Here is a 16,237-nt window from a genome sequence, read left to right on the forward strand (position 1 = left end):
TGACCAAAACAAACAAAGCAACCCTGTGTTTTATTCCGTAATAGCCATCATGTACAAAGTAGCAGAGCTGGAAATGTTTCTAAGCCAAAGAGAGCGGTCGTCACGGGAAGCGCGAGCACAGTGTAATGGTGTGAGCGAGCGTGTTTGCACGACTTTCTTACAGTATGTTAAAGTTTTTCCTTAACCCCCCAGTGATCTTAATTTATAAGTTAGATTTTGTCAAAAGTCTCTATCGGAAAATACAGTATGCATAGGGTTAGTACTGTTCACTCATTCAGGTGTCCGCAGGCTCTTGGAATGCACCCACACAGGTAAGGAAGAGTTAACTGCATTCTGAAAGAAGGTCCCTTCCTTGGGGCTATGACTATACTGAGCTCCATGAAGTAGACCCTGGTGTGCACTACTCTGTCCCCTTCTCACCTGACAGCTCTCCACAGGCTACCAGTTGCAGAGACCTGGCTTCTAGCTGGCCCTTGGGACAAAGTTCAGGAGTCAAATTGCTCTTGGCATTGAAAGTGGAACCGAGAGCTGGCTGCTCTTAGGTGTGGCTTTGTTGTAAACGGAGGCGAAGAGAAGGAACAGGGACAACTGTCTTACGACCTTATTCCCAGATTCCTGTTCAAATGCTTTTTTTTTTCTTTTCTTTTTTAGAGTTCCTGGTGGAGGGACACAGGATGCTAGTAAATAACTGTGACAACATAGCTTCTGTTGCTTGGCATTGGGGACGTTTTAAAGTAAGAAAAGTCAGGAAAGTCACTGGCGAGGCTAGAAATGTTGTCAATACTGTATGACTTTAAAGATGAGTCCCCGTTGAAAAGAGCCACATCTAAGAATGAGATGAACATACATGTTTGCCAGCCTTTGTACAAGGAACTGCCTTCCCTTCTGCTGTGGATGAGCAAACTCTGCCCCCGGGAGGGATGCCTGGCCTTAGTATGGATGCGAAGCCTCTGCAGCCCACAGATAGCCAGGTACTTGGTGGGGAAGGTGCTGGAACCACATAGGGAAAGCTTCAAGTCTTGGACCAGAGTGAACTTCAGCACGTGGCCCAATGTGGATATATCTGTGAACCAGATGGTCAGATGGCCATGATAGCTGGTTTGCTCCATGGCAGAAGGCAGGATAGACTTACAGCTGCATATCAAGTTAGCCAAACTGTAGTCACAGTCCCTGATGTCTACTGGGCAGCTGCAGTTGCGAATGGTATTTCCTTTTGTGAAAATCAGTGTGTTGTTCTGAGCTTTTGTGAAGTGGCCAAGGGCAACGATGCCTAGCGCTTGGAGCAGAAGGAGGCAGAAGCTGGAAGGTGATGTCATTCTTGTCCAGCATGGACTGGTGTGTTCCTGTTTCTCCCTCATGAGCCAGTCCATTGTAGGTCACCTGAAAGGAAACCGAAGCTTTAATACCACTGCGTCCTTAGAAGCTCACACTCAGTCTGAAAGCTGTCCAAGAGCAGCTGCAAACATTCTTGTCTTGCATTTCTTATCGAGGCAGGCAGGACTTTAATCTTGGCTCCTTATGAGAAGCAACAGCAAGACTTCTGAACTCTGCTCAGTTGAGGTATAAAACTCCCAGTGCTATGTGCTGACAGCAAGGTTAACATCCCGAGAGAGCTGGGGTGATGTCAGAAGTGGGGCGACCACATCCTACCTACCCTCAGGGACTTGGAGTTACTTCAGTAAGCACGCCCCACCAACATCCAGTTCCTGCCTACCTGAGCATGTACAACCCCGAGCAAGCACATGCCCTCCTCCCACTCTGTATCTGACTTCCTGGAATACAAAGACAAGCAGTTCCTTGTAGGAGTCAGCTACCCACCTACGCACGCTGACTAACCAGCACAGTGGGAGGGAGCAGCAGTAAAGCGTTTAACGGTAAGCCTCCTTACTAGACCAATCCCCTCCGCTCCCTGCCTCCAAGACGGTAATGTGTTCTCTGCTCCCACAAATGCACTTGTGTGTCAGAGTCAATCGTAACGCTTACAGGACAATGAAGGGACTAGCACCTCACATTTTACTGTTATCTGAATGGATCTGCCTCTATCTCACAACAAATTTTATGAATCGGTTTCCTCAAGTTTATTGTGAGGCCCCAAACTAAGCACTATCTAAGCACTGAAACATACACTGTAGTGGGAACATGAGAAGCACTTACAGAGTAACTGGGGAAAGACGCTGCCTAGGCATATGACAGACGAGCTGTCCCCTCTCAGGGCTTAGAGGGAAACAAGCATTGTAGCAGAAGCCTTCGGATTTCATTTTGGCAAAAACTATTGCAGTTTCTCCTGATTTACCTGACATTACAAGACAAACCAAACATCTGTGTTTTCTGAACACCATAGGGATCAGGAGACACTGGGCACGGGCCAGCATCTGGGATGGTCAGGGTTATGGGCAGGGCCACCATAAGGAGATGGGCAAGCAAGAGAAAGGTATTCGGAGGTGTTTGATATTAAGATGACGGCAGGAAGAATACACTGAGTTGCCAGGTGAGGCCACAGACACCAAGAAACAGGAAGAAGGCAGAGCTGAAAATACTCTTGTCAGGCACAAGTCACAAGGAGGATAGAGATGTGTGCTGTGTGCTGCGGCCTTCAAGCTTTATCTCTGTGGAAGATAAGCAGGGCTGAAGTGAGACTAGCTATGTGTACGCAAGGATGCTTAGAGATGCAGGAGAAAAGATGGGTTGAGTTACTGGAGGGCTGGATAAGCTTTTTATAGTGTCTAGTGTTAGTTTTGAAGCAGTCACATGAGGTTCTTAAAGAGTTTACTAGCAGGTATATTTTGTAAGAAAAAGAACTTTGTGACTCTTGGGGGCAGGGAAGTGTGCTTCGTGAACAAGGTTTGTCTGTTTTAAATGGCACGAGAAAGCATAGGTGACTGTCCCACTTTGTAAGGAACAGGAGGGAATTTATCAACTCCGGGATAATTTTAGACAATCAGCTGTCCCAGATTCTATCAGGTTTCTGGGACTTCACTCCCAGTGGCCTTGTGTTCCCAACACTAGGGACACTGTGCATGCCACTAGCTCTCTCTGAACCCTGCCTAGAAGAGAAAGTGACAGGGACCAGTGGTGAGATTGTAGGGCCAGCCTCGACCTGGGGGGAAGTGGCGGCGTCGTCCTCGCTGTTCAGGTGCTGACAGTGTGCAGGGCATGCAGGAGAAAAGAGGGACAGCAAGGGGAAGCATGCTTGTTTGCTGGGACAAGGACACCACAAGTTTCCAGAGAGATCTGACAGCCTCTTCCCTGACTGGGAGTCAGTCCCTACCCACCGGACGTCAGGAAGCTCAGAGCCAGAATAAGGAGGCTAGCTGTTGGAAGCTTCACGGAGGGTCTACAGGGTGGGACAAATGTCCCACTAGCCATTATATTCCATTTCAACTTTTTCCCTTCGGTGTGACGTGGATTTCTCTCTGCAGGTCTGTTAAGCCGACTGTGAGCTCCCAGCTTCATTGCATGCTCGCTAGCTTGGGCCCATGCTCTGAGCAGGACGGGCACACGTGAGCTACGTTGCCTACACTTCATGGTAGTGGCAGAGGGGCAGATGCTCCACCGTGGGGCACAGGAAGAGGTGGGGCCCTGAGAGAAAGATGGGTCCTGTCAAGATAGGCTGGAGGATTCCAGACCAACAGGACCTCTGGGTCCTCCCTTCCCTCTCAATCCCTTACCACCACACAGGCTCGGTCTTCTCTGTCCTCTTTGAGGTATTTCCAAATTCTCGTCATTCTATCCTAATTATATGGGTGTTTTACCCTTTCCCTGCTTTAGAACTATCATCTCCTCAGAATCTGAGGGAATAGGAAGGGACAAGGGAAGTTTGTCAAAACAAAACAAAACCCTGAGAGATTATGTGTGTGTGTATGATCACACATGCATGTGAATGTTATAAACCCATTATGTATAATTAATATATACCATGATTTATTTATTTTTCTTGTTGTTTTGTTTTCTTGAGACAGGGTTTCTCTGTACAGCCCTGACTGTTGTGGACCAGGCTGTCCTGGAACTTGCAGAGATCTGCCTGCCTCTTCCTCCCAAGTTCTAGCTACTGTGAATTACAAAAGCAACATAATTACATTAGGGAAACATTACCATGATGTTTACATATACACAATATTAAGAGTAGCACGTCTCAGAAGATTTTTCTAAAAAGGAACGAAGAAATAGTTCTTTCCTCAAATATGAAAGTTCTTTTCTCTGTGGGGAAGATTGACACCTTCAGACCCCAAGTGTAGTTAGGCACAGACTTAACATGGCAGGTATACAAATAGTCACCGGAGAAACTGTGGCAAGCTACTGGGATTCCTGGCATAAAGGCATTTTCCAGTGGGAGATGAAGCCGCTCCCTGATGGAGGGGTTTCTGTTCGGCTCTGTGCTTTCTAGCACAGTGCTTTGCATCCAGCAAGAACTTGACCAGCTCGATGCTTGAGCATAAAAGCACAGCTCAGCAAATGACAGCTACAGAAGTCAGCGCAGACATTGCATCCTGAGCAAAAGGTAACTGGCTGAATGTCTGAAGAATCATGGAAGCATTGTAAGCATGGCTTGATCTTGTTGCTGAAAAAAGATAGGCTATCGGGCTCTTTCTGAACTCTTCTTCTCAGACAAGCTCAAACCCTCCAGAGACAAGATGATCTTGGTCTAGACAGGTCTTCTCCCAGCTGAGCAACCTCCAGAGGAATTTGTACTTTTAGCCCCCAAACCGTAAGTTATAGAAACCTGCCCCCACCGTACTTTTTTCCAGTTTCTCAATAGATAGAGAAAAAAATGCATTGTCCTGAGTCAGACACCCCTGAGCCAAGAGTAGGACAAAGGACTCAGGAGGCAGTCACCTGTGGTGGGGGAGTGGGGGCGCACTGACCGCACACGGGCAAGGGGAACTCAAAGAACAGCACCAGGGAAAGGCAAGCTAGACAGAGCCTGTATGCCCTCAAAGCTCATATGCAAACTCACCTCCTTACCCCCAAACTCTCCGCCAGCACTGATAGCATGTGCTCCCGTGGTGCGCATAAACGTGCTCTAGTCTGTGGCTCATCTGTAAGAGTTCCTGTCTCAGAAGCTGAGGCTCCAGTGTGGTGATGTTAGAGATGGTGGGACCCTTCACAGGCAGAACTGACGAGGAGATCATGAGGTCACCACTGGTACTGCTCTCAGATATCGATGCAATTCTTGTAGGATTCTGATTCATTCTGGTGAGAGGGCTGTTGAAAAAGAGTAAGTCTGACCCCCTCTGAGTTCTGGCTTTCTTTCTCAGCATAATTTATTTCTCCCACATGCTTCCACCATGTGGTGATGAGTTGCCACGGGGCCCTCATAAGAGCTAGTGCAGTGCTATTTGTAATTGTAACCTTCAAAACTGTAAGGTAAAGAAACCTGTTTCTCTTTATAAACCTCTCAGCCTCCGATATGTCATTACAATAACAGAAAACAAATTGATAACTTTGTGGGATATATTTAATATCCTCTTTCTTTATTGCACGGCCCTTCATTTTCTCCTCAGACTCTTCCAATACTTTTGCAGTAGCACTTGGGGTGCTGTGTTTGGGATAGACTCCTTTGCTAGCTCTCCAGATACCAGTTTCAAAATGCATTTGGGGGTGGGAGCTGGGGCTGCCTGCTTGCTGCCCTTACCTTTGTAATGCCAGCCCACGCTTAGACCTGAACCTGTCCACTTCTTACCACCCCTAGTTCTTCTGTTTCCACGTTTCCTTTACTGGGGTCATTTCCATTTTCGAATAATTATCCCTTCTGATTTCAAATTAAATAACTTCTGAATTAAATTTTAAATCACATTTGGTTTTTAATTGCCTCGGTGGCTTGAAGGCTGCCACATTTCTCTGGTCTTGTTTGTCCTCTGCATTAAGTTCACAGAATTCAAAACATCGTTGTTTATGGCATTTCAAGTGTGTTTGGGGTGCAAGGTTCAAATGCTCTCCTCCCTCGGACACAGTATCTCCCTATGAATACCATCTTCTTTTTTTGTTTTTGTTTGTTTGTTTGTTTGTTCTTTCGAGACAGGGTTTCTCTGTGTAACCCTGGCTGTCCTGGAACTCACTCTGTAGACCAGGCTGGCCTCAAACTCAGAAATCTGCCTGCCTCTGCCTCCCGAGTGCTGGGATTAAAGGTGTGCGCCACCACACCCGGCTCTGAATACCATCGTCTTACAGACACAACTCGTCCAGTTTGAGACAGTCCTTCTGGAGCCAACTCTAACCATGCTCTAAACGTAGGGTGTAACCCTAGATTGAGAAGGAATCTCTGTGGAATCTGTGTTGAAGCAGCTAATGTCCCTATCTACTTCATTCAAAAGAAGTCTTTGCCTTCCCACAGCTTGGGTCCTGTATTAGTTACTACTGAGAGTTCTTTAGCTAACTAAGTCTCAGTAAGTAGCTCTGGCTTCAAAATCCAGTCAGTGGTTTAAGCCTCATATCTCATCAGTGGACACAGTTTTTATCATTTTGCTGCAAAGTTTCAGGTCTGCTGACACTGTCATCCTTCCACAAAGCCACCTGTCTGCCTGATGACTGCTATATCCTATTCCCACTGGTACCCCAGCGTCTCTCCCCACTTGGCACATTGCTTGACCCCCATACCTACATTTCCTTTAATGTATGGAGTTATATGGCTTACCAGCATTGGAATAGACTAGAGAATTCTGTTGAAGACCTGGGATCCCTGGAAGATGTCAAAACTACCAAGAAAAGCTTGAGTCTCAGAATGACTATGTGGAGAGGAACACACCCCTCCTGAAACCTCACTAGGCTGTCATGTACACGAAATGCTCTAAGCCACTGGTGCGTAGATGTCTGTACACAACTACAATCTTATAAACAGATCAGACACGGCTCCGATTGGTGTTGATAGTGTTTATGACTTACTTCCTCTTTCCTCAGCAGATAACAAGGAGTCAGCATTTTGAGGGCATGGGTGGCTACCGGGCTGACAATGACGCGGCCTAAATCATGGGAGTTAAAAGGAAAGAAGACACCACACACCCTTAACAGATCCCGAGGTCCCCCAAGGGATGGTGCTCTTTGGGAAACAACAACCAAGTAGCCAATGAGGAGTCGATGCCTTTGGCAGCACTGGTTAAAGGCGCAGATGAAGCCCTGGAGGTGGGCTGTGTTTGGAGTTTGGGAAGAAAGGGGACTGGGTTCAGAGAGCCATGAAGTGTGGAGAAGCACTCAGGTGCTTGGTGTGTTCAGAGCCCACGTCAGATGTCCTGGACCCGTGAGCAGAGAACACGTGACAGAGCAGGTCTAGACAGGATCTAGCTGGCCAGGCTGAGAGATTTAGGCTTTATGCTGACAGCAGTTTAGTTTCCAAACTAGTATAAAATCCTCTCATCAGTAAAAAGATTTGGAAATTCTTCTCAAATAGATGTGATATTTTATTTATCAAGACCATACACATATTGTCTACATTATAAACAATACCCAATCAGAATATTTTTAAATTGAGATTTTAAAAAAAGGATTCCTATCTCTCCAGCTGTACCCCCTCTGGCTTGGCCTGTGCACCTTCCTCAGTGTCCACACCCCTGCCTGAGCTTCTCTAGAAGAGGCAAACACGGACCTGTAAGGTTTGTGGCAGAGGAGAGACCCGTGTCTGAGGCTACCAGAAGAAATCAAACTAAGGGATGTGTCCCATGGAAGGAAGTGTGTTTAAGGTTCACATCTCTCTCTTTTCTGAGTCCTAGCTTCAAACTCTCTAGTTAGATCTACCCCACACCTGCCTTTCCTGAGGGCTGGACAGCCCCAGGAGAGCAGGGTTAAGGAGGAAGCCCGAAGACAAGGCTTCTCCCTCCCCTGGGCCTGTGCTTGATACACCCACCTGAGCCCCTCTGACGGAGCCAGTAGGATAGGAAGCAAGAGAGTCCAAATGGGCATCAGAAGCCAACCATCTTCTCGTTCTTAATATCTCAGTCTAACTTGTCTGGACAGTCACGTGTCCTGGTTACATGTGGCCAGAGAAGGGCAGAGCTCAGTTCTCTCAGAGACAGGCGGCTCCGGGAAGTTTGTTGAATGGGCAGTAGGCCAAGCTGTTAATGAGGACCAGCTATTGGCTAACAGATCTCTCCCACCCTTGCGCTCCCCTGCTGTTCCTTAAGCATCCCTCAGCCATCCTTTCCGGGTACCCAGGGTTGAGAATCCACTCGCAGACAGTATGCAGGACCAACCTTTGGAAGGAATTGAAACTAAACTATTTGTGTCCAAAGGCACTCAAGTTATGCTTCATCCCTGCCTGGCCCTATTGGAGGGCTAGCAGGGGTTTGATGGAGCATTGGGGGGGAAGGGGCAGTGAGGGATGAAGACACTATGCATAGGCTCTCAAAACGAGTGGCCACCTGCCTCGGGTCTGCTGTTCTATGTGTCCATGACCACCACCACCCTTTCCCGTTAGGCTATGGAGGAAGGCTGGGTGCTGTCGTGTGATTGTTGTATATCACCGCCGCCTGAGCACAGCAGCCATCTCCATCCTCATCAGAAGCAATTCCAACTGCTCACAAGGCCCTCAGGTTTGGGCCCATCGATGTGCTTTCACTGAAAGAGTGTGTAGGAGGGACCCATCAGACCTCACCTGAAAGTTCAGCCAGGCCAGCTCTATCTGGTTCTGCCTGAGCTGCTCAGGGTCTCACAGTCTTGGGAGGTACTCGAGTACAGAGTGTGGAAGGCCAAGTGGAGGGGGGGAGTCCATCTATGCAGCTTTGGGGGCATTGGACATGCTGGTGTGGGACCTTTCAGTGGTGCTGTCCCTATAGGTTAACTCCCTGGAACCTGTGCTCTTTGTGAACCAAAGACCCTGGGAAGAACCGCACTCTGCCCTGAGCCTTGTACAAAGCCGACTCGGTGATTAGAAAGAGCATGTACAAGCTCTTTCACGGTGGCTTACCAAGTTCACAGTGAGGCGCACCACATGTACCAAGAGCACGTCAGTGACTGTGAAGAGATTGGAGTTCTGCAGGTTCAGATCCTAATAGCAATTCATCTTGGGCTATTTTCAGTCTCCTTAGTAGCTTTCTTGTCTGCGTCTGTATCTGACATAACATCCTGTGACTAACAGATAAAACCTTTGGGATGTGGTAATAGACCAGTGACTTCCACCGCCGAGATGTTAAAAGTGTCATCAGATAGCATCTGAGGCCTGTGGCAGACTTTGCTGTCACCACCTGTTGAGTTCCAAGTTCCAAAGAACTTGAAAACCGCCTTGACCGCCTTGACCGTCTCTGTTCCGTTGCTGTAAAACCTCATCAAACCGTCATCACATTGGAACATGGAAGCTGGGGCAACCTAACTTTGTTCCCAGGCCATGGTCACTCAGATATGGCTCCAGAATAAATGCTTATCCCATGAGAGTTGTGCCTTTGGGACAACACCTGGGAGCCGGCCCAGTAGGCTCTGTGCTTCACCACACCGGCCTCATCTGGTGAGGTGGCACTTTGTCTATCATTGGTTTGTGTCTCCCCAGGAAAATCTCACACAACAGTGGGCAAGGGACGCTCTCAAAGCTTTAGTGTGGGATCTTGGCAAGCCTTTGAGGTTTTAGCACTTTTCCTTCCTGTGGGTATATGTTCCAGGACAGCACGGTAGAGGGGCCGGTGAGAGACGAACGGGTGCACAGATATTAAAGGGGAGCGATGTCCACTTTCGCTCACAAAGCTGAGAGTTAGTGAACGTGGGCCCTCCTGATGTTTTCCTAATGTGCTAAGTGCTGTCCTTTCTTCTTTACATCCAAAAACTGCACATGGGATGAGCCACTGAATTATCGATCACACAGTTTTCCAAGTGCCAGACACGGAAGTCACCCTTCTGTGGGTGAGGACCATGTATGTCTCTTTCACTGTGGCTTACAGAGTTCACAGTAAGGCAGAGCCCAAGTGCACCATCATTTTGATGCAATCTGCATCCTGGTTGATTTAGTAAACTATCTGCAATCACCTCACAAGCTGCTTGGTGTAGAAAAAGGGAAGTAAAAACTGTATATCTCAGACATTAGAATTTAGGCAAAATTAGCCTCGAGCATGTTATTGAACTCAATTTAAAATGTCTTTATGACTGATCATGTTCATGCCTCATCTAGTTGTCTATGGTTGGGCCAGCCTGAAAGCCATTCTGAGTCTCATATCTCTCAGTGTAGTGCCCTATGATGATCCTCCCACACAGGTTAGAGGCTGAGCAAAGGAAACGCACCGGTCCTGATCACCAGCACCATTGCTGCCGTGTGCGAGCACATTGTACAGAGTCAGTGCATTCCATCACTAAGCTCTGCTTGCCAACGGCAAAGCTTCCAGTGCCAGAACCACAGCGGTGTCAGGACTGTATCCACATGCCCTGCCCAGAAGCCATTTCAGAGTAACTGGCTCATTTGCTGCATCCTGTCCCAACATTTTGATTCACGAGGAGACTCAGTGGAAAGCTTCCCTCTTTGATAGTTTGCTGCAGCAGGTCAATTGACTGACGACCACTCGTGGCAATGGGGAGTTCTGACGTGATTAGTGCGCTAACCTGGGGGCTGACGGGGTGCGTTGTCCAGCTCCCGTATCTACTAATGCAGACGTGTGCAACGGTCAAAGACACTGTGAACGTGCAGCTGCGGCATTGCTTTCCTTTTCTTGACTTTACCTTGAGTTGTTTAAGTGCACGGGGCTGGGGATGCCCACTACACAGTGAGTGTGTGGAGGTTGGAGGGAAAACCTCGGGAGAATTGGTTCTCGTCTACATGTGGGTCCTGAGGAGGGAACTCGGTTTGTTAGGCGTGGTGGCAAACACCTTTAACCACTGAGCCATCTCATCAGTTCCAAAACACACAATTTCTGATTTCCTATGACCACCATAGTGATAGGCAGACTGAATTGAGGCCCCTGAAAATGCTTCTGGCCCCAATCTCTCCCATGCTTATAAACTGGTAAGAATAATTTTGTGAAAATGACCAGCTTGTCAAAAGCAATCTATAGATTCAACACAATCCCCACCAAAACAAAAATACCTTACAGAAATCGAAAAATACATAACAGAAAATTTATATTTTATATGGAAACACATACACACAAAAGACCTAGGATATCCAATCCTGAGCAATCAAGAAAACCTCCTGGAGGTACCACCCGGACTCCAGTTATACCACACACTTAACAATAATTACAGATAGCATGGTACTGGCATACAAACAGACACCTTGATCAGTGGAATAAAATTGAAGGCTCACAGATAGGTACACACTCCTATAGATAACTGATTTTTAACAAAAGGCCAACAAAATACAGTGGGGGAAGACACAGCATCTCCAGTAAGTGCTGCTGGTTAAACTGGGTAGCTCCATGAAGAATGAAATTGGATCCTTGTCTGTCACCCTGCATAAAACCCAACTCCAAGTGAGTGAAACACTTCGATGTAAGACCCTGGATCTGCTAGAGAGGACAGTAGACGGTGCGCTTGAACCTGCTGGCCAGACAGACTCCTAACGATCTCTTACACACATGGATCAGTGCATTAGCCAAGCCTCATCACAGAAGTGTCTATCTGTAGTGAATGGCAGTTGACACAGAGACCCACATTGGTCAAACTGTAGAAAATAAGACTGTGGGGTGTTGCTCAGCCCTAAGTGGAACATCTGTATCACAGCTTGTGAGCCTTTCCAAGGCTCAGAGACCATTGCAGAGGAGGGGCCAGAAAGATTCTAAGAGTTAGAGGCAGCAGAAGACTGCAAGGGGACAATGTTTTCTGGATACGCCAGGGCCGTTGCACACATGACTCACATGACACTGTGCACAAGATCTTTGCAAGCTCAGCCAGACATAGCCACAGCATGGAAAGGGAGGGAAGGCACAAAGCCCCACTCTAGCTAAGGAGCTCTTGGCAGTCGGTAACTGCTGGGAGAGGGAGGGAGGGAGGGCCAGTGTAGTCCCTGGTCTGTTAACCATGCTCCAGTGGAAGACATGCCTTGTACTATACATGAGCAGCATCAGTTAGAATTACCATGTCTCTTAAAGGGTATAAAGTTGGGTGGGTGAGGAAGGAGGTGGATCCAGGAGGAACTGGGGAGGAGGATAAATATGCTCAAAATATATAGTGTAAGAAATTCTCATTGAAATAATGACCACAACAAGAAGAACAAACGCCAACAGCTACAAAGAGGAGAACAGGCATCAACAGAGGACAATGTCCTCTACCAAGTGAAACCTCTGACATGCTAATGGTGACTGAGATCAGGCAGGCATTCTCTGTGTATTTTATTTATGGAATTGCTGGTTTTTATTTTAGAACAGGTCTCATCATATTTGCTCTGGCTGGTTTCACTATGTTGGCTCCTGAGCTCAAGTGGCTGGCACCACAAGCACACACCTGTCCTTCCACAGGTGCAGCTGGCACCACAAGCACACACCTGTCCTTCCACAGGTGCAGCTGGCACCACAAGCACACTGGCCTTCCACAGGTGCAGCTGGCACCACAGGCACACCTGACCTTCCATAGGAGCAGCTGGCATCATCACAGGCATACACCTGGCCTTTCACAGTTGCAGCTGGCACCACAGGCACACACCTGGTCTTACTTAGTAACACTAACATGGAATGGGTACATCTTTGTGCCAGATACTGTTCCAGATACTGAATGTCTTAGGCCATTGACTACTTGCGGTAACCCTAAAAGCAGATAGTAAAGGCCCACTATCATATTAAACAAAATGGAGACATAGAATAACTTGTCAAAGATCCCGGATCTAGTTAGTAATGGCTCAGACTTTAAACCAGATAGCCGAGCACACCGTAAGGAGCCCCAGGGGAAATTCAGACTCCACTGATGTCCCACACCTTATACCCCATTGCTAGATTACAATTTTATGCTTAACGAGATAAATCAAGTGGGTTCTGTTATCCATAAACCCTTCAGAAACAGCCTTTGAAAAAGAAACGGGTGTAAATTAGTTAATGAGTTCAAGTTCATCGTTAGAAGAGAAGCTAATGGAAGCTGAGTGTGGCTTCAGTTAGCACAGGTGTGAGAAGTGATAGGAAAACTAGCCAGAGAGAGCCCCAGGAGTCCCTAACCAAACTGGGCAGTTACCTGTCCTTCTTCTGAACACGGAGAAGCTGACGATGAGAGAAACTTTCAAGTTTTCCCCTGGAGCGACCTGGAATTCAGGGAGGTGGTTTACTCCCTGGTATTTGAACCTGTGGCTTTGCTTAGCTGTGGCTGCCAGCTAGACAGCTTCTCCCAAGTCACACTGACTCCTGTCCCCTTACTTGTCTCTTAAAGGCACAGGCACCCGCCACTGGGTGCCAGATTCTCAACCCTGATCATATGCCAGTTTTAAGCAATGAAAAACTGGTGTGAGAAAGTTGGAAACCACGAGATAGCTGTTGAAAAGCACCAATTTCCATAAACACGTTACAGAAACTATTAGTCTCTGAAACTGCCCTATTTCTGTCAGAAATAAAAATGAAAAAAATTGTTTCCCCTCCAAACATATTGCATTATTCATTCTAAAAAAAAAAAGTTAAAAACTTAAGAATCACTTTTTTCACAACATGCAGTTTGCAAACAATAAAAGTCTGGCTTTTTAGTATTTTATAAGGTCTTTTCCCCCATAAATGCCTTTTAATCTTATTTAAGAAGTTTACTGTTTGTTCTTTAGTTCGAGTTTTCTGAGGAGGAAATGCTATGACGACTGGCATGAGCTGTAAGACACCTCTGAAGGATAAAGCAAGGCCCCCAGACATCACATCGTAGGCAGTGCTACTTCAGAGGCCTTGATTTTCTTTGCCACTCACTACGGAAAGAGCCAGGGTCTGGGGCTGCATGATCGTTATTAGGTATTAAAGATGAGCAGAAGAGCTTAAACAAACTCTTAAAAATAGAAACAAGTTCAGATCCCTATCTGTGTAGGGTCTAAATGAAAAGACCATTCCACTCCTTGCTTAGTGCCCTAAAAAGTGTTTCCTTTGCAAGACAGAGAATGGTAGTAAGCTATCCAGTTGCGTAGAAGCCCAAAGGGTGTTTGGTGGCACCCACCACCTTTACAGTGACATATTCCAGGGATGCGGCAGTTCCAGGAAGTTACCCTGATAGAGCCCCTCCAGTCGTCCCCAGACTTTCTGGCCGTACAGCAGAAGTCTGTTGAGCTGACAGGCGTTTTAAACAGAGCAGGGGCGCTACTTACATTTTGCGGCCCCACGGCAGGGCCTTGCCTGTCCAATCTGCAGACCTTGGAGCTCTTCCCTGGCCACTGCGCCTTCACCCTGGCTTGACAGCTGCTTTAATCTGCAAGCCGGGTGGAATGCGTGGTCTCGTGGTCTCTCACTTACTGTTCTTTTCTGTTTGGCCTGGTGGTTTCCATGGCAGCCAGAAGGAAGCTGACTGGCCTACCAGTTTTATTAACCAGTAGGAGAGAACCTGTCTCTTTGGGGCTGTTAAGCCGGGAAATTTTCAGAAGAAACGGGGAGTCTACTGCTGCTGTAGACTGACCACAAAGGAGAGGCGTAAATGGAAGAGATTCTACTGCAGCCGGAAGTTGCATGGATTGACTGTGGACTGCGGAGACGCCTGGACGACACTTTTACATCCACGATTTGTTCCACTCTCTTAGGCCTGATGAATTTTTACTTACGGTTGGTAAGTGCCTCAGATGGTGCAAAAACCATTCGACTGTGATTGCTCCAAAGAGAACATGAATTCATTTCTCTTTCTGGGACGTAGCCCCAGTCTCTCCCCTCTCATGAACTCATTTTTAAATGCTAGAAGCCAGAAAGTAAGTAAACATGTAAAAAAAAAAAAATCTGTGTTCATTCAGTGGTGGCTTAGTCTATTTGGGGCTGCTACAAAATGTCCTAAACTGGATGGCTTAGAAACATTTCTTAGGCCGGGCAGTTGTGGAGCACGCCTTTAGTCCCAGCACTTGGGAGGCAGAGGCAAGTGGATTTCTGAGTTCGAGGCCAGCCTGGTCTACAGAGTGAGTTCTAGGACAGCCAGGGCTATACAGAGAAACCCTGTCTCAAAAAACCAAAACCAAAAAAACCCAAACAAAACTAAACCATTTCTTAGTCTTTTGGAGACAGGGAAATCTAAGACTCTAGTCTTATATTCAATATCAGATGAGGAAGGGGCACTTCCTGGCTCATAGATGACCCCTTCCAGGGATGTCCTCACAACCCTTCCAGGAATGTCCCAGCCCCTTCTATGACTCCCAATTTCATTCATGAAGGTTCCAATCTTGTGACCTAAAATCCAGTCTTTAATGACTAATGAAGGCTGGATAGAGGAGGGTCTCACTAATGTGATACATTACGGGACCAGAGAAATGGATATAGAGTCACCTGAATATGGGATAACACTACCCACCCACCCACCCACCTATCTACCCACTGGTCCTTACCACACACAAGCACTGTGCCAGAAGGCTTGAAGGACACAGAGGTAAACAGGAGTGATTGTGGAAAACCATGTAAAGGAAGGAACAAAACCAATAGACACACATCTTAGCAATGGTGGGGCCACCTTTCTCCAGGGAGGCTGAAGTTTTTTTGATCAGGGTCCCTAAAGGATGCCCAGGAGTGGAGTGAGTCAGACACAGGAAAACAGTCCAATGACACCTTATTGAGTGGTCATTAACCAATGGTGTATGAAAGGGGGTGAAAAAAATACTTCATCTCCTTGTGAGGGCTGTGGCACCCACGTGGAGGTCAGCAAAAACCTCAGATGGATGTTGTCTTTACCTTCCACATGAGCCTCCCCCTCTTCCTCCCTCCCCAATTCCTTCCCTCCTCCCTTCTCCTCCTCTCTCTTCCTCCCTCCCTCCTTCCTGCTGTGTGCACCTGTAGTTTTGCCTCATCCTTCTGTAGGGGCACTGGCATCATAGGTGTCTGAATCCCCCCAGGCTTTAGGTGGGCTCCGGGGTACTGAACCCAGGCTCACGCTCACATGACAATCACTATCCCTTCTTTTCTTCTTCTTCTTCTCTTTCTCCTTCTCTTTCTCCTTCTCTTTCCCCTTCTCTTTCTCCTTCTCCCCCTCCCCCTTCCCTCTCCCTCCTCCTCCTCCTCCTCCTCCTCCTTCTTCCTCAGTCTGACAATGTTCTCACACGTCCCAGGGAATCCACAACTCAGACAACTAAGCAGACTACTAGAGCAAAGGTTCAGAGGCAGCAGAGTCCCAGAAGAGCCTAGTGAGTGGCTCTGAAAGCCAGTGAATCAGAGTTAAGACAAAGGGACTTGATGGTTTACTCTTGGTTTGTAATCCTGTTGAA

The 16,237-nt window shown here is 47.3% G+C and overlaps 1 protein-coding gene across 6 annotated transcripts in view; it reads right to left on the minus strand.

The window, feature by feature from the left end:
• 4932438H23Rik (RIKEN cDNA 4932438H23 gene) overlaps positions 1-16,237 on the minus strand; it is a 75,227-nt gene continuing 58,990 nt past the window's right edge. The window contains exons 1-4 of one of the 6 annotated variants that reach the window (XM_030249314.1): positions 14,156-14,747; positions 13,060-13,126; positions 4,955-5,202; positions 1-1,380 (exon numbers count right to left, since the gene is read on the minus strand). In XM_030249314.1, coding sequence (XP_030105174.1) covers positions 678-1,370 — 693 coding nt within the window. In that variant the 5' untranslated portion in view covers positions 1,371-1,380; positions 4,955-5,202; positions 13,060-13,126; positions 14,156-14,747 and the 3' untranslated portion in view covers positions 1-677. Of the gene's footprint in view, positions 1,381-1,714; positions 1,734-4,954; positions 5,203-13,059; positions 13,127-14,155; positions 14,748-16,237 lie in introns of those variants that run through there. The other 5 variants (XM_030249315.1, NM_028905.4, XM_030249317.1 and 2 more) reach the window with 5 other exon arrangements.

The sequence above is a fragment of the Mus musculus genome, chromosome 16, assembly GCF_000001635.26.
Source record: "Mus musculus strain C57BL/6J chromosome 16, GRCm38.p6 C57BL/6J".
Lineage (NCBI taxonomy): Eukaryota > Metazoa > Chordata > Mammalia > Rodentia > Muridae > Mus > Mus musculus.